Consider the following 22,885-nt stretch of genomic DNA (forward strand, 5'->3'; position numbering starts at 1 on the left):
GCGACGTGCAATTGCAATTTAGCTTTTCTTTCTTGCGCGATACTTACTCGCCCTGTACGGAGTAAATAAGTCACGCGACTAAAAATTGTCACAGTGCAAAAGTAACGTCCGCCTCTTTTCTTCGAAATTCTCCGTTTCTTCTTCTTACGCTCGTATTCGAGACATAGGAACGTCTCGGCCATTAACGTCTCGGCGTTTCTCGTCGCTTCGAAAATAACCGTTACTTCAACACCGAGCCAACAATTATATGCCTCGGACATGGTAAACAAGAACTTTTTACTCTTAGTTCGCCTAATAAATGGTAATTGATGCATTCGCGTTGACGGCAGGCGTCAACATGGGCTACATGGACAACAGCTACTCGAACTCGAATAACGGGGGCTCGGTGAACTCGCAAGACTCCATCTGGCAGATGAAGTCGGCGGCCGCGAACGGCGTTGGCCAGCCGTACGACCTGGCGGGCTACGCAACCACCGAGTCGGATTACCCGACCCACCCTCATTACCTCCCACAGAGGGAGGATTACCGGGAGAGCCATAATCTAAGTCGACAGCAGTTTTGCTCGGAACCATTCGCCACCGTCGTAAAGTCTCAAAAACACGTCGGTGAGTAGTATTCTTTAGTCGAACTCTCTCTCCCGTTTCCGCCGCGATCCTTCTACCCCGTTTCACCTCCCCTATCACCGTTTCCTCGACCCTTTCCCCACCTCACGCCCCGTTTCATTCCCTTTTATCCAGCCTTAGCCGACGCTCCACGATCGACCCACCACGTCCAGCGATGAGCATTCAATTCTATCTGTCGCAAGTTCTCGAACAATTTAGTTATACGGAAAGTTCGAATCGCCTTCCGAGCGTTATTCGAATCGAAAAATGTTTCAAGGTGTTTTCGACAGTCGTGACAGGCTTAATAGTCGATCGTACAAACTTGGCGGAGTTGCCGAAGCGGTTCGCCAGTCTCGCTAGTTTTCGGATATTAGAATTCCCGCCTGTTACCGATCGCCGATTTTATTTCTCTTTCGTTACGGAATTGTCTTATACGACATGTTTATACAGTGCCACGTACCGAATATAGGTGAGCGGTTTTAAACGGTAAAACGGGTACGAAGTTTCGAAGACGCGTGCCGCGAATTCTAACACCACCGGAATCACAATTTTTTCAATGAAGATGTTCTCGAATTACCCTTAAGTAATACAACTGTTCCAACTTGGCGATTGCGAATTCGAGACCTTTGCAATTGCCAAGAGCTTTTATCGTCGTACCACGTTCGATACGAGGTTCCTAGCCATTGCTATCCACCGCATCCTCTCTTCGCATTCCTCTCTCGTTCTCCGTGCACGTACATCGCCGCCACCGCTGCGTTCTTTTGTTTTCCTACTCTCAACGGCCGTTTGCCGATTGTTTGTCTGACAGATTCACCGTACGACGTGTCCGGTCTGCCTTATCAGGAGAACTACGACGAGGACGCGAAGCCACCTCAGCAGGTCAGCCTATCGTACGACGAGAGTCTCGAGTCGGGCTACTCGACTCCGAACAGCCGAGGACGCCGGATTATTCGTGAGATAATCGTTTGAGATCTGCCTACCGGCTCGCGAGCCGGAAGCACCCGCACCACATGGCTATAGCAGGAGGCCACTCCCACCGGAGCCACGTATCACCCGGTGGACCATACGCGCGATCCTCTCCGCCATAGGATGGAGATAGTGATCGAGAACCCCGTGGAATCGCCACCACCGCCGCCTCCTCCGCCGCCCCCGTTACAGCCGCTGACCATGTCTTCGTGGAACGCCATCGTCACGGCTCCATCCACCACTACGTTTTCGTCGTCTAACGCCGTGGCCTGCACCTCGATGCCAGCAGCTACGACCGTGATGACGATAACCATCGCCGAAAATCCCACCGCAACTCCCAGCTACCCACCCCCTGTACGATTTTCTTATCGAGAAACGTACGCGGCCAATTCGCTTCCGTTCGCCGGCGATCCGTACTCCGTGCGCCGCGGTCAACCTCGAGGAAGGTCGTACGACGATCCAGACGGAGCTTCACCGACGGTTCGACGCATCGACAAGTCTGGACTGTTAGGTATCACCGAACCGGAGGCGTCGTCTACCTTAAGAACCGGCTTGAGATCGCCAAGATTTCTTTCAGGAATGAACAGCGTCGTTTCCGGGATGCTGTCGCCTCGAAGATTCGAGTGTATCGGACAACTGGATCCGGTACCAGAGATCCCGGGACAAATTAGCCGGGCAAATGTGGCGCCCGGCGCCTCCAACGCGTTCCCCGTCGCGTCCACGACCAACGTTCCTCTGATCGGTATGGCGTCGATGATCGGACACGAGAGAAGAGACGGATGTCGATTAGATTCCTGCGAAACGTTGTCCGTCGTTGATCTGGCCAGGCCAACGAAGTCAGTTTCCTTCGACTCTCTCGAATCTCGTCACAGAATCGACCACACGGACGCGGGAACCACGTTACAGACTTTCGACCGTAATCTCGATGGAATCGAGTCTGCGAATCTGGACGTATCCGGCTACGCTTCGTCGTTCCAATTGCAAGAAAATTGCGAAGCTAGAGGGCGAACTCTGGGACGTTTGTCGAAGTTTGCTCTAGTCAGGAACGATCACGACAACACAGCGGACAGTATCGGCAGATATTCCGAGACATGCTGCAATTTTCCTTTCACCGCTCGCACGGCGACAGCGTTCTCGGGTTTCGAGGGAACCTCGAGTCTGCCGACGACTAGAGTCACCACGACCACCGTGACCACGTCGACGGCGACGGTAGCGGTCTCCGCAATGCGGGAAACGGATGCGAATGAGAAACAGGAAGATGTCGAGGGGTCCAACAATCGCGCGCCGGAAGAGGTAAGAGCGGAAGCGGAGGGCTGCGAGCACGGGTCGACGAGGAACCTAATGAAAGACGAGGAATCTTTGGAGAGAACCGACGAATTCGCGGACAACGACGGGATCCAAACGCTACGAGTGATCATTTTGTCGGAACAATTGTGAAACCTAGAAAGCAGCTGATAATTTAGGTGGAAGAAGGAGGTCAAACTCGTTTCTCGCCGACCGATATATTGTTCGATGTGTATTATATTTAAGTAGCATGTAAGTACAAACCGCGACGAAGATGGACGATCGAGTCTTGAGAGAGAAAAGAATCTCACACGAAGGCTGACGCGATGCCATAAGAGGCCATAAACCTTTTCGAGAAGCAAAAACGAAGAAAAAATCCCGTGGAGCGTCGAGGCTCGAACGTGTCTCGCTGTTCTTAATAGAACTCGACACGTTTGAGTTGCGACGCTTTTACGCATTTTGTACTTTTATATCGTGGACGATGCCGCCGACTCGAGCGATGATCCCAGCGGTTCCCGCGATCGGGGACGATTTTTTCTGTAAATGTACCATAACTCGACTGCGCCGTGACGCGCTTATTAACTTAAGCAATAAGTCTGACGTTCGACAGCGACGCGTAGGTGATACGCGCATTTTTTCAAGTCGAGAATCGTCGCGTTTTCGATGAAAAAAAAAACGCACGCACGATCGTTTTCGCCTGGCTGGAATTTTCGAGCGTTCGTCTGTTGTAAATAACGGTAAACGTATCAGTACTTAACGAAGTGGGACACGGCCGCGGACAGGGCCCGAGGGATTCCAAAGAAATCTGAGAGCGCCTCGTTCTCCTTTCGTTCCGTGTATTCAATACGAACGAGAACGAGGGGAGAAGGACGATTAACCAACCGAAGAGAAAGTGGAATGCTCGGATGGCCCGTTACGTTCTCGTGTCTCGCGTTAGAACACCGCGGAGGGAGTACGCGGTTTCAGCCCGAACTAACGATAGCTACGCTTTTAACGTTGAAAGGATATTTCTTGGCTCGTGCATCTACCGTGCGTCCCCTTAGTTTTGTAGTATTAACGCGGCGTGTTTAGAAATCTCGCGTACGTAGCGACCTTCGTTGAAGTCCTTATTTTTGTACCGCTCTTGCGAACGCCGTCGACGTTCGCCGAAAAATCGTGTTTCAATTCGTGTTCTAGTACTCGTGTCAAATATACGCGCGCTATTAGGGAGACCGCAGAGATATAGAGATAAGGAAAGAGAGGAAAAGAGCGAGCAAAGGAAAAGGAGAGATGTAAACAGGACCAGCCGGATCGTACGCGTTCGTTCCTTTCGACTTGTGATCTCATTTCTTCGCCGAGATACGAACATGATTTCTTTTTTAACGTTCGGGAGAACGGGCGAGCATTTTTATCGACCGCGGGACGGTGTCTCCTTTATTTGCTGCTAATAGAATTTCTTTTTAATTCTTGTTCTGATATTCCATATATGTATATACATATAGACCGTTTCGTTTCCGAGATTATATATCTTGGACTTTCATTTACCTTTTTAAACGCAACAATTCGCGAATGAAGGAAAAAATGCAAAATTTTTCGCCGTTCCTCGAATCTTGGACCGTCTCCGGAAGCGATGGGAAATGACCGTTCTTCCGCTTCTCAACGACAAACCGATCGATTGACCGACCGACCAAATATTGTATCGCTTCCGAAACAGAAAGCGTATCGCGATAAGACACGCGCCTGTCGCGAGGTTTTCGCGTTGTCAGATAGGTCTCTACCGTACCATAAGTCGGTTCAAGTGATTGTTGCGCGTGCGATCGCGTGGTTACGCGCACTGACAAGGCGCTCGAAGCGTTGCGATGCGCGCGCACCACGGACGCACGCGTGTCGCGTGCAAATTTGAAATTGATATATATTGATCGACACATATGCATATATATCAATTATCGTCCATTATAGTTACGATATTATTACGAATTATTATTTGTACAAATTTTATGTTGCGATATAAAATAAACGACAAAACAACAAACTTTCTGATGTCTCTTAAATATCCACGAGTTCCAATCAAATTATTAAACTTGCCTCGAGGCGTATAATTAGGCTAATAGAGAACAAACTCTCTGTATGTACTCAGCTGACATCGAATATATAAACGAACATATCGATAATCCTTCGACAACACCTCGCGTCTCGCGTCTCTCATCCTAACTGCACGGACCTGCGCGTTTCGTACAGGTATGCAAAACAGTCTCGGTGTTTATGCCGGATTAGCCTGTTGTTCCTCGTTATGCGTGTAGGCTTTACAGTTATTTCTTTGCATGTATTAAGTTCCTACGAGTATGGAGACGATAATGTCATGGTGAACGACCTCCGGTCGCTCGTATCTCTCTGTATTTCCGTGGAACGTGAATTCATTCGTCTCAGGCGTAATTTTTGCGCACGGGTGGTATAGAAACGCACGAAACAAGGGGCAGATACAATCTTAACTCGTTCGATGGAAGTGTATCTTATTTGTAAAAAGAGTTCTCGCGAAAGCGACACCAGAAACGACGAAATTTTACGTGAAAAGCTCTCATCTCGTATCGAGAAGGTATCCGCTAGACTTTCTCTTCCTAGAGAATCGATAGTTCGACGAGAGGAAGCACCGAGGCAAGTGGCATCGTCGCACGTGATGCTCGAACGTAAAACGATCCGAAAGGAAATGCGTCTATCGAAGAAATTGTGACGAGCGTCGTTCATCCTTCCAAAACGAATGGGATCCGCAGATACAACGATCGTGGTTCGACAAAGACAGCGTGGCACCGCTCGAACCATTGAATACGTAAATACTACGCGTTTTCCTCGCGATATTCATTTACGGGACGCTGTCTGCATTTGCACCGTCCCGACCTTGATCCTGGATCGATCGGATAATTTTTTCCGGTCAGGTAAAAGGAAACTCAAACATTCGACGTGACATACCTCCCCTCGTAATTAAAACGCTCTTCCATATTCATAACTCCGATATTCATTTCCTTGAAGCGACTTATCTATTTGTGTCAGCAGCAACAGCAACAACAACAGGGAACGATCGAAGGTTACTTTCGAAGTCAGATCGGTGACTTATTTCGCAACCATACATATCATACCATCGTTCACACGCATTAAACGACAGGCCGACCATCGAATCGTCGAATTCACTCGCCGGGAATAAAACCGCGAATCCCTTACCTCTTTCCCGGGTCCCTGTCAATCGAACACTACGACATTACGACAATGTTTCCCGTAGGCGAGCCTGAACTTGGCATCTTTCCCAAAAACCACTGACCGAAAGAATCTTCTCGGCAGTTGCAACGCCACAGTCGCAAGGAACAGAGTGTAACGGCACGCGTAAACGCGTGTCCGCGCTAGAAGGCACCGGCGACTGTTGCGGAAGAAGCAAAGGACTGGTGGTATCGACCGAAGTTGGGATGAAGGAGAGGATGTACGAGAGCGCAGCCGCGTCACAGCACGCCAGCCAAAATCTGCGCGACGTCGTTCGTTTCTGTATTAACACGTTCCGAGCATTCTATGCCGGGGACGTCGGGGCTGCATTCACCACCGTTGCAGCCGCAACCGCTGCATCAGACGTCAAACGAGCCACCGCCTCCTCCTGCCGTGGGCCGAACAGTCTCGCGGCAAGGGAAGCGTCGCCGCGCGATCCTGCCATGGGCAATCTGCAAAGCGAGGCTAGAAAGAAAGGAAAGAAGGGCAAAGGGGCTGCGGATGGAACTGCGAGCACGCCAGGATCCGTAGCGGATGGTCTTGACGACGCGACCGACACCGGGGATGATGGAGAAACGGGTGACTCAGAGGAAACACCTGCTAGAAAGATGGAAGTATGTCAGAGACGTGGTGTGGACAAGCGACCGTTTCACAAGAGGCAGGCTCCGAAACCACCTGGATCTACCGAGAGGAAGGTCAGTTATAGGGAACGATTTGAATGGAGTTCCAGGTTCTATCGTGTTTTATTACGAAATGGTACGACGGCTTTCTGTGTTCTTCGATGAGAAAAGGGGATGATGGTATACAAAACTCCGCCCCTGCTAAACGGTCGAATAATTGATTCCTGAAGTTTGGACTGATTGGAATTGCTACGGGTCGATTGGAAGTTTATGGTAATCTACCGGGTGTGTGTGCGTGTGAAGTTGGTTGAAAGTCACACACTGGTACGTTCAGATGTTTTCGGAAGTCGAGGCTAACTGAAATGCTGGCGCCGCATGTCAAGCAATTTAAGTACGATATACGTGATTCTACGATGTACGAAAGAATGTGATTTCTTGTGTAAAAGTTAATCGAACAAATTTGCCCATTTTTCTATACGATTCCAACCACCTGCTTCCACCATTTCGAAAAAATTCACTATTTCTTTGCACATATCCTCCTAATGAAAGGAAAAATATATATATATATCTAATCGGACAAAATCAAACGGCACAGGATTCAAAATCGATTCTTCAAGTACCTTAATATCGAAATAACTTGGAATTTCTTGATTCTTTATTTCAAATAGGTCAGCCCAGTTGTAGCAGAGCTTTCGGGGAAGAAGTCACAGGTACGAGAAAAACACGATAAAGAAGATGGATTTCAAAGAGCGATAGAACGAGTCGGGCTAACAGAAACGAAGACCAAAGAAAATTCATCGGAAGCGCCATTGTTGCCAGCAACAAATCAGATTCAAAAGCAAGACCCTACGCTTCTGGTCACAGACTCATGGCGGTTGGCCAATCAGTGCATGGTTGTGACTGAGATTTCGATGCCACCTAGCCAAGAGTCTTCGAGCGACAGTGTGTTTACCGATCCCGAAGAATTAGCCGGCGCCACGAATGGCGCCAAAGAGGAAGCAGCCTCGACGTCATTGGCACTTGTTTTGAAGAGTCACGAGGTCGGACCGTCTTCCATGTCCCCGCTTTTCGGTGAGCGGAACTCGTATCTTCTCTTATTGGTAACCTCAATACGAGATTTAAAAATGAGTTACAGGACGTTTCAAAGTATATGGCCCGATCGTTAAAAATGGCATTTCGATGTCGGTTTAACAAATTTTTTTTGTATCAGCTTGTCGTAAACGATAAAATGTAGTTTTAATTACGTAATTACGATAGCTTACTTGCTCGGAGAAATGATACCGCGTACTCTCAAACGATCCGTAACTTCATTTTAATTTCTCAATCAGGAAACGAGGCAAACGAGAAACTTGTTTACTCGCGAAGCGCCGGTAACGATGTACAACCGAGAGTAATAGGTATTCCGCTTCGATAAAGCTTCGATAAGAAACGAGATAAAGTTTATCAGGGAGGCGTGATTTCGCCACGTGTCGCACTCGTGTTTCGCGATGTAGCCCGTTTCAACATCGAGCGATGATCACGTTCCCATTTTGAAAGTGAAATTCGTCGGGACGTCGTAAAAAAATTCATCGTTAGCCATTCAATATGACGTGGGCAGCTATCGAGGTGGCGTTTCTTCCGAATAGTTGCTGGCTTCGAGATCGTTTTTACGGAAAGGAGCATGTTTCGAGTAAAGGCGAACTGTATAGATATATGATTGGCAATTATCTCGACGCTGTCAGAGGTTAACAAGGCGGCCAACATTTACTTATCGCGCGACATTTTCCAAATTACGGAAAACGAGCACAGACGACGACGGCAAGGCGAACGCTGTGGATCGCTGTTGAGTTTTCGTGGAAATCCAGTTACGATGTGAGCCTAAAGTCGGAAAAGTTCAGAGTCACGTGCAGATAAGAGCAGCCGCCAATGCCGGACGAAGGCTGGAACGTCGTCGAGGCCAAAAACGAAGTTGTCATTAAACCGTACTCGATCAGTGAAAGTTGCACAGGTTCGATGTTTGTCTCGTTTCCTCGAGTTTTGCTTGATTTTGAAACGAATGATCGGGTGAGACTGCATGGTAGAAAACGTGCAATCGACGGGAAGAAGTAGGGAAGAATTTAAAAATATTTTAATCTTTCAGAACGACGAATCGTTGGAACGTTAATCTCGGCGCTGCCGGATCAATTAAAGTCGATACTTACGGAAGCCGAAGTCAAACAATTTGCGGCTGGAATATATTCCAGACTTGTATCGGATGGTATTATCGGATCAATTACGCTTGATGGTGTCACGCGGAATAAGGAGCTTACAGTAAGACGTCTGTTCGTTCTAGTGGATGTCAAAGATCATGTACTTAAAAACAAAATAAACAAACGTGCCACTTGTTTCAGGAAGATCAGTCCCAATGCAAAGATACGCAATCTATATCTGCCAGTTTAACTTCCAAAGGAGCTTCCGCGAAAGACCAACAAGATTCCGAGAAGGAGTCGCTGAAACGGGAACTCGAAAAACTTCGAGAACTAGCGAAACATGCAAACAAAACTACTCAAGGTAAATCCACGCAGACATCTCCTACGACAACTTTCCCGGAAGCAATTTCCGAAGATTTATCCAAAGGGAAATCTTCTGGAACGCTCGGTTCATCGTTGGAGAAGACTATCGTTCAGGATGCGACTTCTCAAGAGCAATCTTCGAGTGCCACTTGCACGACATCAGTCGCAAGTGGTTCGAAGGACGCGAAGGCTTCCGGAAACGACACGACACCGGGCCGTGTTACTCGATTATCGTTGACCCTAACTTCCCCACTGCCACAAGCTTCTTCCCCGCCTGCATACTCGAGTGCACCTCCTCCTCCGCCCCCACCACCTCCTCCACCCCCATCGCCCTTCTTAGACTATCGTTCTCAGAACAGTTCAGCCTCCGTTTCTCAACCATCTTTCTCCATCCCACCCCCACCTCCGCTACCTGCCTCCACCACCCCGACGCAATCGTTTACGTCTCAACGAAGCATTACTTCATTACCAACAGTTCCACCGCCTCCACCGCCTCCACCGCCTCCTCCCTTACCGCAGCCAACCTTGCAACCGATGACAGGTGAGATACAAGCAGCACCACCTGCACCTCCTCCGCCTCCACCACCTCCATCCCCTACACCCTCGATCTTAAGACAGGCGTGTTCCATACCAGCTCCACCGCCTCCGCCACCGCCTCAGACACCTCTATTTAACTCGATACCTCCGCCGCCTCCACCGCCTCCACCGCCTCCACCGCCTCCACCTCCGCCACCACCTTTATCCTCTGCGTCAACTATCAGTCGATTAGACTCAGGACCACCGATTCCTCCTCCTCCGCCCCCACCGTTTCCCCCAGCGCCCTCGATCGGTACGGTGTCCGGAGGACCGCCGCCACCGCCTCCTCCTCCCACGCCTATGATGGGCGTGCCGCCACCTCCGCCACCACCTTCGATCGGAGGCATTCCCGGTGGACCACCGTCTATGCTACGACCGCCGCCTATGGGTATACCCGGAGGTCCTCCTCCGCCTCCGCCTCCGCCAGGAATTCAAGGACCATCGCAAGGACCTTGCCCTTTACCCGCACCTCCGGTTGGAGGTTGGTACCCAGTCAGCAGAGCGTGTGAGTAACAGGACAGGACTTGTCTACGAGACACGCTGCCGATTTCGCGATTATCAGAACGATCTTCCTCGTTTAGGCATGAGAAAAGAGCCGCTCTGTCCCGAGGTTCCTATGAAACCGCTCTACTGGACCAGGATTTTGGTACCAACGGAGGTTGTAATACCAACGGGGCGTGGTTCCGTCGACGCTTCAGAATCGGCCTTTCAGGTACTTGGTTATAACACGAGCAGAAGAGGAAGAAGAGTTGTTAAGTCAAGGTTATTAATTGTATTCACTCGATAGATTCCTCTGTGGGCGGAACTAGAGGAAGAGAAAAATCTGGATATGAAAGAGTTCGCCGGCCTGTTCTCTCGTCAGGTGACCGCCAGAAAACCGGTCAAAAAAGCGGACGAGGCTTCGAAACCATCTAAGATACAACCAGCAAAGATTCTCGACTCGAAACGATCCAAGACCGTGGGCATTTTGGAGAAGAGCTTGCACGTAGACTTCTGCGAGGTTGAGAACGCGGTTTACAACTTGGATACTAGTGTGGTTAACCTTGAGGCGTTGCAGCAGATATACGAAATCGTAGGTATTCGAAAATTATAAAACGTATAGTTTAAGATTTTTCTTTATATAATATAAACGTTGTGTGATTTAATCGCTCTTAGAGGCCAACGCAGAAGGAATTGGACGAGATAAAAGCTTTCGAGGAGAGTAATACGGACATTCCTCTGGATCGACCAGAGGTTTTTCTCAAAAAATTGTCCAGTATAAATCACTTCTCCGAGAGAATTGCGTGTCTAATGTTTCAAGCGGAATTTCAAGACGCGATCTCGTTCGTTGCATCGAAGTTAACAAATTTACGAAGCACGTGCGATTTTTTACGGAATTCTACTTCTCTGAAAAAAGTGATGGCGTTAATTCTCACGCTCGGCAATTACATGAATGGCGGAAACAGGACGCGAGGGCAAGCCGACGGTTTTGGTCTGGAAATTCTAGGGAAGTTGAGGGACGTGAAGTCAAATGTACCTGGTATTACGTTACTCCACTATGTAGTTAGAGCGAGACTAGCTCAAGAGAAGGATCACAACTTCGAAGAACCTTTGCCCTTACCGGTTCCGGAACCGGCAGACATGGAGGCGGCATCGAACATTAATTTTGAGAATGTCTCGGCCGAATTAGAAAGATTAAAGAAGGAACTTCAAGGTGAAAATCTATAAACGTTCATCTTTTTTTTTTTTAAAATTCTACGCTGAAATTGTAATTTTTCTATCTTTGTACTCTTTTTTTCTTTTTTGTATTGCAGTATGTACCGAAAAATGTGAAATCGTCGTTGAAGCGGATCCCGAATCGTCAGGACCGTTCAAAGAAAAGATGGATGCGTTTTTCCGCGTGGCAAGAGCAGAATTGGCAAACGAGCAGGAAGCTTTGCTCGACGCGAAGAGCAAATTCAAGGCTGTGATGCAATTCTACCAGTACACTCCTAAAGGCGCGAAGAACCTAGACGCGGCCGATCCGAGCGCGTTCTTCGTCCTCTGGCTCGGTTTCTGTCAGGACTTCAAGGTACATCATCCGTCATATTTTATTCCCTCGAATTTCTTTATACTTGTATAACGGATTTCGTAGGATATCTGGAAAAAGGAGCAACAACGAATAAGAAAGGAACGAATGGAAGAGATGAGAAAGAAATACGGAAGTAAAGCAAAGGTGGAAAAATTGAAACTAAGCGCCACGGGATTGAAAGCACGGATTCAAAAGCTCTCACGAAAATAAATAAATAAATTCGATATCACGAATACATCGATAGATGCGTTATAACGAGTCGAACGAATACGACTATTCTCGTCTTCGAGCGAGGATAGTGTCTGGTTGTCACGAATAAAGATAGTTTATGGGATCGATCGATCGATCGTCCGTTCCGTTCGGTCCGTCCCACTCTTTACGGCACTAATTTCGTCGAAACTAAAACGAAATAATAATTATTGTTGTAGATATATTTGTTGGCATGAATTTGTTATATTGTATATAGACTGGTTAAGTTTGCGTCTAATTTATAAATACGATTGTTCCGCGAATGAAGAAATCGAAGTAATTCTAATAAACGATACTTTTTACATGAGTCTTCGATTTTTTTCTTCTGTTTAACTCGATTCTCGACGAAAGGATATGGGGGGAAATTTTTCATGTTGATTTTCTCAGTTTCATCAGTTTTTTTTTTTTTTTGGTGTCAAATGCGTGTGCGTTTGCGTATATTTTTTCCACTGTAATTAGTAGCGACGATACAGAACCTTCAAGTAAAGCGAAAACAGAGATTAACATTTAAGAATAGTTAATAGATTAATCGCATCATCGTACGAATCGTGCTATCTCGCGCGTTAATTATCGCATTCTAAAACGTAAAAAAATGGGGAAGAAAACGAGGGGAAAAACGCTCGGAAATGCCTTTCGCAAAATAGATACATCGTTTGTAAAGCCCGATAGGTATAAAACGGGCATTTGCCGTTTATCTTTTCTTTTTTCCTCTTTCATCTTGGACGAAGCGGCTACGATTTCGATATTAAACGCGTTCTCTGTTCGCCTGGCCGACATTTCTAAGGGCCCGTCCGGTTCATCCGTGCGTCGGTTCACTTCGGTAGGCAGGTACGATTCGCGCAGAAGCGGTTTACGGCGATAGACCTAAGGCAATCGTTGCGTGTAGCGTAATTTGTGTCTTTTATTTTTTAGGAAATTGTCTTATTCGCGGAGTGGTTCCCGGTGCGACACCGACCCGGAGAATCGAGCAATATGTACATATACAGCGCGCCTACTATTTTCCTGTTGATATCCTTTCGGTTTCGTGTTGCTCTTTCCGTAGGGCCCTTTCTCCATCAGTAAACGAGAGACAGAGAGAAAACGATTGTAAAAGAAATAAAAACACGACGATCGAAAGAAAACGAAACAACGAAAAAGATCGACCGAATCGATCAAGTCAGCGACGCGGGACCTGGCGTACATCGCATCGTCGAATTCTGTGATTCTTGAATACGCATACATTGCGGCAACGGTTTTTACTTTTCGAAACATGAAACGTTAATCATCAGCGTTACTCGACCGGTAAAAACCTAGTCCTATGGATAACGTAAAATTACATTTACATTAATAATGATCGTTATCGCTATTCGCAGTAAAGAAAATTTATTACGAAAGAGTTAATTGGTACGCTCGGTCGCGGAACTTATGTCTAACTCGTACGTATCGTCCTCCTTACGTACAACCGACGTCCACTTCCGCAATAATTTTGTTTCTTTTTGGATCGCTTTGTAACCGCGTCCATTCTATCATCTCCTCATGTTTCTATGCATTTCGTTTCTCTTTCTTCTTTTTTACAAAATATTTCAATAATATTAAGCTCTTTCACTCGATTCGGACGTCCCCAAGAAGAATATTGGCGTTAATTATCCGAAGCAGCGAAAGCTAGCAACGACACGAGCAACTCTCTCGGGTAACGGCCTTGCGCATTCGAATCTATTCTTACTATATATTAGAATATCCTAAGCGTCGACGTGTTCTCGTTTCGATCGCCGACGATCGCAGCTTTTCAGAAATGTTTGGCCTTTCAGTGACTACGATGATATCTGCTGACTATAATCGGAATGGCGCCCGTTGGTCGATCGGCGTTGGTTTGCCTTTTCGTTTAGTGGCCGGTGTGGTCGATACGGACGTATCCGATGCTCCAGAAGGTTTCCTGGATAGCTTCAAAGAAGGCGGCAGTGGCGTGCTCGATCCACTGGACGGTGTCCTTGTTCTATAGAAAAATCAGTAGTTTGTGTTATACTAGATTCTCACAGTTTACGGATTGAACACGATCGATTCGTTGATCGAAATCGATCGATCACGCGAACAAAAAATACGCAGATTGGTCGATCGGCTGCGTATTAAATATAAATGCGTGTAAATATTGCCGCTATGTCCGTCTGGGTTCTTTAAGGACGGTCCGCGTGATCATAATGATATAAGCGACAAACTAGATTACGTGTAAACCGAATCAGACCGAAACGATGATTACCTAGCTCGCTTAACGGCCGACGAGGTGTTAGTTGCTGAATTTGTACACATCGAGCTGCTCCTATAGTGTTAGAAAACAAACACGATACCATATTATTAAGTAGATCTTAAGCGGTGCTGCAGGATGAAATACGGCCGTTAATAGGGCGAAGCTGCAAATCAAACGTCGTGATAATTGTGCGAACACCGAAGGCAAACGTATAAAACATACACGTTTGCGATCGGTGTTAAGTAATTTTCACCTGAGCAGCGCGATCGTTCATCGTCAAATACAGATCCTTTCGTTGAACGATTGCGTTCGTCGAGAAGCATTTACTTACTTTGCTATCGTAAACTCGCTTCCTATGGAAACGATACTACAATATGTGAAAGCATTAAAAAAAGTACCAAATCAAAAAAGATATTCCAATGCGCATGCAAATGACATCCAGTGCAGAAAGAAAAAAGAAATCAGAAAAGACGTGACGGTGTTAATAAGAGGAGGAAAGAGTTCAGCCATACCCGGTAGAATCGGTAGAAACCGTCGAGTAGTTGCTTTGCGTAGAATGAGTGGAAATATTGCTGGTCGTCGATTGTGGGGATTTTATATCCGTGCCCACATATACGGGGATCCTCGAACGGCTAAACCATCACCATTCAATTAATCAGTTAATCAACTATCGTACGCGGTATACCTATCGCGCTCCCCTTTTAGCTTTTTCGACTGATTTAATCGTTTCCTTCTTCCCTTTGACAAGCCGCGAAAAAAAGCACGAGTAATTAAACCGAGATAACAGATAATCCAACAGAAAATAAAAATGAATGGAAAGAAAACACCTCCATCACCACTGCGAGCATTGCCTACGCGATAGAGATATGAACTTAGAAGAGTGGTTACATGATACGAGGCACCGTGATTTAGACAGTCCACCTTAATAGCGCTATGTATGTAGTATATAACATGTGACAAATGAAGCTAAAGCCAATCGCCAATTTTGACCTCGATTCCATAATTGTTAATTTAGTTTACCTGATCGGTGTGCCGACACCAGTCAGGGTTGGAATGCTCGAAGCTCTATGGATCGTGCCAAACCTAAAAAAATGTTATTAACTAAATTTACGTTAATCGTCGTTAACTGACACGTGAGTACCGAATGGTTAATAGGCATGGCTCTAAAACCGTGGTCTCTGCTTTCTCTAATTCTAAATTATTCGCAGATTTCGTTCGGTGTCGGAAAACGAATAATAAAAAAAGAAAAGGAGAAACAGATGAAAAAAGGGAAACGAAACAAAAAAGGAAAAACAAAACGGTAAAAAATGAACAAAATGCCGGGAGAACGAACACCGTATCTTGCACACGACACGTCGATCAATATCATTCCAAGATTATAGGAATACGAGATGCGAAATAGGTCACGATACATACGACCGTCGTTAATGTCTCTACCACGAGAATTGACGATGCGACAAAATCATCTAGATTCGACAAGATGCGAGGTTAGTTGATCGCAGATAAATTTCTGTATCTTTTTTTCAGATGAACACACGGGAAAACGGAAGATGTCGGTACAAACCTAGCTGGAACACCACTGGCAGGACTAACCAGGCCGGTGGGCGTTCGAGGTCGTGAACTCGAACCGTTCACCGATAAGCGCTTTCCTGACACACTATTGTGTCTGCTAGAAGTAGGAGTATTCCCTGTCGTGCTGACTGCCGTTCTGCGTGGAATGCGGCTCACATTTGTCGAATCATCTGAAATTAATAGAAACACAAAGAAAGTACATATTCCAAATATTAAAACGAATAAAAGCTTGTTGATCTTTCATAAGTACCTACCAGTACTATCTAACGATTGTGTGGAACCATAGCGACTCGGTGGTTTGCTTCCTTGCCTGGATGCGGGCCTACTTCCGGGTCTACTGGTTGGTCTGGACGTTGGTCTCGAAGCTGGCCTACTGGATGGTCGACTACCGCCTGCAGTTATCGAACGATGAATATAAAATTACCCCAAAAAATTGACTAAAAAATGATTTAAAATCTAGGATAAAAACATTTGATAGAATTGTTTACCCGGTGTCATAGAGCTTCTGTAGGGTGTACTTGTTTTCCTGGCGGAGCCAAGCTTGAAGGAGCTCTCGTTGTCGCTTAGGCTGTCCGGCGTTCCGGCGCTCAACGAAGAGCGCGATGCTCGCGACTGTCCCATGGGAACGCTGCGAGCGCTGCGTTCCCTCACCTACGCGATAGAAAGCTCATCTTGATTAAGCGAACACGGACGGGAAACCAAACGGAAAAATGCGTTCTACCAGAGGAGGCGAGTACACGGTAGAAATAGAGAGGCAAACAAACAGATAGACAAATAGCGAGAATTGTTTGAACCGGTCGACGCGCGAGTGGGACGCGCCGATACTGTTAGTTGAAGCGATACACGTCGAATCGCAAGGCGGAAGGAAGCGAATTCAAACGATAAAAAATAAATATTTTAATTGGAAAAATTACTTTTTCTTTTTCTTCCTTTTTTTTTTGTACTTAGAGAATTACAAATTTCCTTCCGCCACGTGACGTTTGCATCAGCGATATCGCGAAGAAATCTGATTCTTTCTTTCCGCGGTGCTCCTCGGTCGTTCGTATATAACCATTCAACGCCACCGATGCGAACTAGAAACCGATCGATCGATTGAAGGAAGAAGTATAGAAAAAAACAAAACAAAAAGACCAGTGAAAAAGATAGAGACCACCGTGGTAGCTCGAGAGAGATAGACAGCGACTTTTTACGTCTAAGGAAAAAAAAAAGATCCATGCAAACTTACCAGAGGAAGTTGGGACAGATAGAGTAGCTTATGATGGTTCGAAGTATCTCCGATCAACGCCACTATGCACGCACCAATACAGCAATACAGGAGATCGTTATGCACATATTCGATACAGTAGTTCACCGTATCCGCGAATCGCGTCTCGCGAAAAACGTTACACGTCCTACAACGTTCGGCACCCTCGATATTCGATCCAGAAGAAAATAGTAACAAATTCTAAGCGGGCGAATATAAAAGAGATCGAGGATACCGATCGTTTTGAAGACGAGCTGGAAGAATTCTCGGTTCGTCCTACGAGGAAGGGGAGATCGTTCAGAGGCATCCAATTTAAGAAATTAGACACGGCAAATTAGGCTAACGAACGTGGAAACGAAAGACAGTATAAAAAACCCCGAGAGCTACTGCGAACTCGAAACGAAATTTCGTTTTACGCGTTCAGTGTGATACATGCGCCGGCTCTTTTAAAAATATCGTCCCGCGAATCGGCCTAAAAACCATGAAAAGTACGATCGTCGAGCTAAACTACCATTTCTACCGCATGCATAGATGATTCTCGTTAAAGCGATGATGCCATGAGACGTGGGGGATGTTTCGTCGTGTTCATGTACGCGCGCATCGCCATGAGAATCGAACGACAATACTTGCGGGAATGCTGAGAGCAGCGGTAGCGGTAGCAGTAGCGCAAATTACAAAATATACGTATATATATATATATATAAATGAAAAACACAAGAAACAGAGATCAAGAATCGGGACAGCGAGATCGGTACGATATAGTCGGGCGTTGAAATCGTGAACAACGAGTCGTTCCCATCGGTCGTCACACGATGCTGAGGAACGTGATAAGCGCACTCGAGGAAGACAAATCACTATCACCCCAAAAAAAAATAAAAAAGGAAACAAAGAGAAAGAAACAGAAAATAAAGATGAACTCGATAGAAAATATAAAATAAAACGGTTAATCAATTGTATTGGATAATACAATGTGTGTCACACCATCGACAGCAGAAATTAAAAGAGTAGACAGAGTTTTCTTATTTACCCAATGATAAGAGGGGGCGTGCATGTGGAGGGGATACGAGCACGGGAGGTCCTCCTTTTGCCTCAAACTCTCAAAAATCGGCGTCAGCTGGTTCATAAACTCCTCCGCTACACCATAAACGAAAATTTTAGGAATACACCGGTCGTAAATGTGGCGAAAGCACCGGTTTTCTCACGTTTGTCCGTCGATCGAACGAATATTGGATCTTTCGACCGATCTCTTACGAATTCTTCCAAGCTTTTTTCGCATATATATAACACTATTTTATAACAGCCTTGATATATTCATCGATCAAAAGCTCCATATTCGCACTGTCAAGTGGACAGATCACTGGAATGTCGAGGAGATTACGGCGATGTCGAGCACGTCGCTGGAACCGACGTCGAACGTTGGATTCTAACGATTCAATGTACAGATTCTGACAGAGATAGAGATAGAGAAGAAAAGAATCGTCAGGAAAAAAAAAAGAAAAAAAAATAGTGATAGATTCTCGTGAAATCGCATCTCCTGAGGTGAGGTACTCTCTGTATTCCCTCGGCGGAATGAAGCGCCAAGGATCGTCCCGATTCACTGCACGACCCGTTCGATCCCGATTTCGAGGGCGTATCAGCGTGGCTAGGGCCGGGAGATATTTTCGGGGACTTGATAGGCTGAAAACCAAAAAGGACCTCGGAGTTGAGCCGAATGAGGGACAGGAATGGCTGAAAGCAATTACCTCGAGGTGCAATTGGCTGAGCTAAGGTAGCTGTAGGTGCGACGATTGCTACCACTTCGAAAGCTGACATGCTCACATGCGAGGATAAAAAAGAATGAGTCCAGAAGATTGGAAAGAAAAACATAGTCCCTGATTTCCTCGGGTCAGTGGTATAATACTTACCTAAATCACAGCGAGGTCGTCGATCGAGCTTAGGCGTATATAGACCAGAGAGAAAGATGACCGGAGTAAAGCCGAGATAAGTCAAGAGATATAGAAACGACATGAGGGAGAGGGATCTACGATGCGTGCGATCGTTGCGATCGATATCGAACTAAGGAAACTCCGACAACATCATTCACCGTGGAGCATCGATCGGCTTTTGGGCGGCTGAACGGATCAACGAACGATCCAGCGGTCCAGGTTGCATACATTTTCTCAAACCACCCTCAAACGGGCAGACTCGAGCACGCGACTCGATGACATGAAAAAGATATACAAATGTTTAGGCCTCGTTCACGCAGTTACTGCGAATTTGAATGCACGAGTGGCGATAAACAAGTAGCAAGGTAGCAACCTACGTTGAGAGTAGGAGTTATACGTTCACATAAACAGATTGTTAACACGAAAAGATTAGTTGCCTCGACACGTGTGTGCCGGGTCTCGCATATCTACGCAAAGGAGGCCATAAGGTTCCCCGGATCGATCCCGGACCATGATATCGAAATTCGTCAAATTGCGAAATTCAAACGAAATGAATGACTTTCGAATGAGTTTGGAAACTCGACGATCGCGACCTAAAGGATCGATCGAGGATACGAGAGAATGATGATACACACACGTTACCTTGGTGATGGGTCCGGCATTCGCGGATGAGATTGGCGTACGCTGCAGCGTCGAGGTTGGGCTCGGTTTCGATCTGAACGCCGTCATTGTCTGGCTGACGCCATCCGCCAATATGAATTGTTCTCGCAGCTCGATATTCGTTCTTCCCTTGGCTACAGTGTGTTGCGTGCACGCAAGTTAGAAGGAAGGCGTTACGGGATATGTATCGCAGGGTGTCGAGAAAGGGAGCGCGGGGCCAGAGTACAGAAAATAGTATTTTTTTACAAAGAGACAGAGAGAGAGAGAGAGAGAGAGAAAGAGAGAGAGAGAGGAGATAAAACGAGCGTAGAAAGAGGTAACAATATATAGAGCAGATAATTAACGGGTAGCCGAGAAATAATAGAGGAAACATAGTATAAATCAGAGCGATCAAAGATATACAGAATACGTAAAGCGATCAGATATACGTAGGTAGGGGCGTAGTTACAGCGGCGTTATCGAGTAATCATGCGCGTTATCAATAGCGACAGATTAAAGAGCCGATTTGGTCGAGTTTTATCGTTGCGAGGTGTTTGAGGTGTCGTGCACAGAGAAAGTTGGAGTTGAGAGTAACAGAGTAGAGAATGTATAGGTTATTGTAGCGGTAATAGCGAGAGTAGATAGTAGTAGCGATAGTAGCGGCGGTAGTATCAGTTAAAAGGCAATGATAGCGGCGCACGCGGTATGTTCATGTGCGAGTGTACGGTAGAACAAAAAAGAAACAAAATACAGTGTATTATAGAATATTTGTCCGACGATAATTGTGAAAGGTTCGAGTGATAATTAAGGATAAAAATCAGACGGATATCGTGTTGATCACGATAAGATTCGAGGAATATTTTTGAAACGTTAACCGCTTTGATTTCATATGAATTTAATTATGATTCCCCATTATTTATGTATAATTCCCAGTTAATTATGCTATTAGAAAAGTGATCGTATGCCATGCGAATCGTGTCGACGTCGAAAGTCAACTAGTTAATTAATTTCAGAGCGTACGCAGATAGTCAAATTCAATCTGTCTTCGACTAAAATCTAATTAGAGACCGGGTAAATAAGATTAGCTGACTTTTGACGACGACGGTAGTAAATGATAAATGAGATATCTCGATATACACGGAACCCTTGTCGAGTAAAAGAAAAAAGAAACGTGAATACGGCTTTGAAGAAACGGATTTTATTATTTCGGTATGTAATGGAAGAGGAAGATGACTGAGAAAGGTAAGACGGTTCTATCTTGACAAAGTAAACGCGAGATCTACGCGAACACGGTTTAAGATTTTCCGTTAGAACGATTCAAAATCAGAATTCCGCGTTGCATGCCACTTTACTTACACACAAACACACACACACACGAAGTCTTCTGCTCGACAAACAAACATGAAAAGAAACTAAAGTACACAACAAAACTTGAACTCGTTGCGAAAAAGCAAACTTATGTACACGTACAAAACACGTACCATGCAGGATGTTCATTTCGTGGCCAGTACGATCGCAAAATACATTTTTGAAGATGCTCTTCTTTCTGTTTCATAGAGCGTAAAAAGAAATGTGAGAAAAGAATATTTTTTCTTTGGAAAAAATGTAACGTATGGACCACGAATTGAAATTATTCCCATATAAAAAGATCCTCACCGAGCGGACACCAACCCTCATGTTGTTCCGGTTTGTTAGGGTCCGGTATCGGCATTAGAAAAACTTAACGAGTTAATTACGATTTGAGGAATTTAGTTGGTCCGTTTCTTTGTCTTTTTTAATGTAAAGTAGACGAAGGCATGCAATACTGAATGAACTGAATGCGTAATTAAAAAATGTACACGTAATGAAATCGGGGAAGTACGTCGATAAAATTGTGCGCAATAAAAGATGAAATGATTCGACGGAACAAGGTAGAATGTTGTTATTTTGTTCGTTAAGGTTGGAGATCAGAGGGGCTGGCAGAGGATGACGTTAGTTACGTACAAGTGACAAGCAATATGAATCTCCTAAGTATCAAGATACATTATAATCGCTTTAGTCAACTTGCTAGTCAACTGAACGATCGAGTTCCACGAACTTGTTTTGCAAAACTTAATGCAACAGAATCGGCCAGAACTTGTAACGATAAAAAGAAGATAAAACTGAATATTGAAGTAATTCGTGGAACGGAGAGTCGTTCGTTGTGATCAGTGATTAAGGTGAAATGAAAATCTAGCGAGTACGCAGGTAGATATTACGCGAAGCGGAGGTCGTACATAACGAGCACACGCTTTCTTCTTCTGCTCATATACACGGTGTTAAAAAACTCGCGTAGAGTCGATTAATGATTAGTCACGCTCACACTTTGTACCTCAGGAGCTGAGATCGTACACGTATACCAAATGTAGGTGAATACATAGCATCAACAAAAATGCGACACAATGGAGAGAAATGAGAATGATCGCGCGGGAAGAATCGATGAGGGGGTTCGTTAGTGAGACAATTTGATGAATGAAATATTTTTTTAGGATACAAATGTTACACGATCTGTTTTTTTGTCAATGAACGCGTATACAAGTAAATATTTATTCCCGAGGCAGCGGAAAGTAATTGAGTTCGATTTTTCTTTCTTTCAATTTTACAATTTTGGTACCCTTATCAAAAAGACAGAAACAATAAAACTCAAGATAAGAAGCATATAACGTTAATAAACGTATCTCAAACAAAAGGACAAACAATTAAATCCCACACGTCTGTTTAGTTGGTAAAAAAATATAAACGCGTTTAGCTGCCTCTTTTGGATGAGGATAAAGGATAAGGAAATAGTGAAGTTTTACTTTTAATTAAGACCCGATCTATTTGTGTCACGTCCAAAGGTTGGTAGGGGCGAAACGGAACGGTCGAAGGAAAGTTTGTAAAGACTCGTTGTTATAGTAAAGAAAACCATTCAAAATTAGACCAGGAAAAAGTCCGTACTCATCGATTCCGACGGCATAATTCGGCGGTAACGAAGTAGAGAAAAAGAAAAACAGACAAATTAAATGAAAGAAACACTTACCGCGGCAAGGATCATTTTTTAATAGAAATTCGTCCAATGCTACCCATCCACCACCGACTCGTACCATCACGGTCGATCGTAGAATCCGTACCAACCGCAACTTTTGACTGTCTCCAAACTGAAAATCAGATATATTTTCGAATTA

General features: G+C 45.4%; 4 protein-coding genes across 31 annotated transcripts in view; 2 read left to right on the forward strand and 2 right to left on the reverse strand.

The window, feature by feature from the left end:
• LOC117212267 (hemicentin-2) overlaps nucleotides 1-1,608 on the forward strand; it is a 32,175-nt gene extending 30,567 nt beyond the window's left edge. For both annotated transcript variants that reach the window (XM_033456932.1, XM_033456931.1), the window contains exons 6-7: nucleotides 330-605; nucleotides 1,411-1,608. In XM_033456932.1, coding sequence (XP_033312823.1) covers nucleotides 330-605; nucleotides 1,411-1,571 — 437 coding nt within the window. In that variant the 3' untranslated portion in view covers nucleotides 1,572-1,608. The remainder of the gene's footprint in view (nucleotides 1-329; nucleotides 606-1,410) is intronic.
• LOC117212295 overlaps nucleotides 1-6,101 on the reverse strand; it is a 74,595-nt gene extending 68,494 nt beyond the window's left edge. The window contains exons 1-2 of the mRNA XM_033456986.1: nucleotides 5,963-6,101; nucleotides 5,796-5,863 (exon numbers count right to left, since the gene is read on the reverse strand). Of these exons, the coding sequence (XP_033312877.1) occupies nucleotides 5,796-5,863; nucleotides 5,963-5,965 (71 nt within the window). The 5' untranslated portion in view covers nucleotides 5,966-6,101. The remainder of the gene's footprint in view (nucleotides 1-5,795; nucleotides 5,864-5,962) is intronic.
• Nucleotides 5,979-12,407, forward strand: LOC117212269 (formin-2-like). Its single transcript, XM_033456933.1, has 9 exons — nucleotides 5,979-6,772; nucleotides 7,366-7,768; nucleotides 8,817-8,986; nucleotides 9,067-10,309; nucleotides 10,386-10,516; nucleotides 10,592-10,876; nucleotides 10,960-11,497; nucleotides 11,598-11,854; nucleotides 11,918-12,407. The coding sequence occupies exons 1-9, from the start codon at nucleotides 6,284-6,286 to the stop codon at nucleotides 12,062-12,064; spliced, it is 3,663 nt and encodes a 1,220-aa protein (XP_033312824.1). The 5' UTR covers nucleotides 5,979-6,283; the 3' UTR covers nucleotides 12,065-12,407.
• A 116-nt stretch (nucleotides 12,408-12,523) lies between these two features.
• Nucleotides 12,524-22,885, reverse strand: part of LOC117212263 (microtubule-actin cross-linking factor 1) — a 52,121-nt gene continuing 41,759 nt past the window's right edge. For 20 of the 27 annotated variants that reach the window (XM_033456910.1, XM_033456907.1, XM_033456905.1 and 17 more), the window contains 10 exons: nucleotides 22,741-22,858; nucleotides 21,360-21,422; nucleotides 19,707-19,858; nucleotides 16,385-16,547; nucleotides 16,151-16,288; nucleotides 15,889-16,066; nucleotides 15,345-15,407; nucleotides 14,837-14,956; nucleotides 14,337-14,396; nucleotides 13,913-14,075 (listed from right to left, as the gene is read on the reverse strand). In XM_033456910.1, coding sequence (XP_033312801.1) covers nucleotides 13,913-14,075; nucleotides 14,337-14,396; nucleotides 14,837-14,956; nucleotides 15,345-15,407; nucleotides 15,889-16,066; nucleotides 16,151-16,288; nucleotides 16,385-16,547; nucleotides 19,707-19,858; nucleotides 21,360-21,422; nucleotides 22,741-22,858 — 1,218 coding nt within the window. Of the gene's footprint in view, nucleotides 14,076-14,336; nucleotides 14,397-14,836; nucleotides 14,957-15,344; nucleotides 15,408-15,888; nucleotides 16,067-16,150; nucleotides 16,289-16,384; nucleotides 16,548-19,706; nucleotides 19,859-21,359; nucleotides 21,423-22,740; nucleotides 22,859-22,885 lie in introns of all 27 variants that reach the window. The other 7 variants (XM_033456918.1, XM_033456919.1, XM_033456920.1 and 4 more) reach the window with 3 other exon arrangements.

This window comes from Bombus bifarius, unplaced genomic scaffold (assembly GCF_011952205.1).
Source record: "Bombus bifarius isolate JDL3187 unplaced genomic scaffold, Bbif_JDL3187 scf7180000008288, whole genome shotgun sequence".
NCBI lineage: Eukaryota > Metazoa > Arthropoda > Insecta > Hymenoptera > Apidae > Bombus > Bombus bifarius.

Bases quoted from the DNA above. Each gene is read 5' to 3' on its own strand.
- LOC117212269 (XM_033456933.1), top strand. From the start codon at position 6,284: ATGAAGGAGAGGATGTACGAGAGCGCAGCCGCGTCACAGCACGCCAGC. The intron at 10,877-10,959 runs GTAGGTATTCGA...AATCGCTCTTAG, and splicing joins TGCAGCAGATATACGAAATC to AGGCCAACGCAGAAGGAATT. The intron at 11,498-11,597 runs GTGAAAATCTAT...TTTGTATTGCAG, and splicing joins ATTAAAGAAGGAACTTCAAG to TATGTACCGAAAAATGTGAA.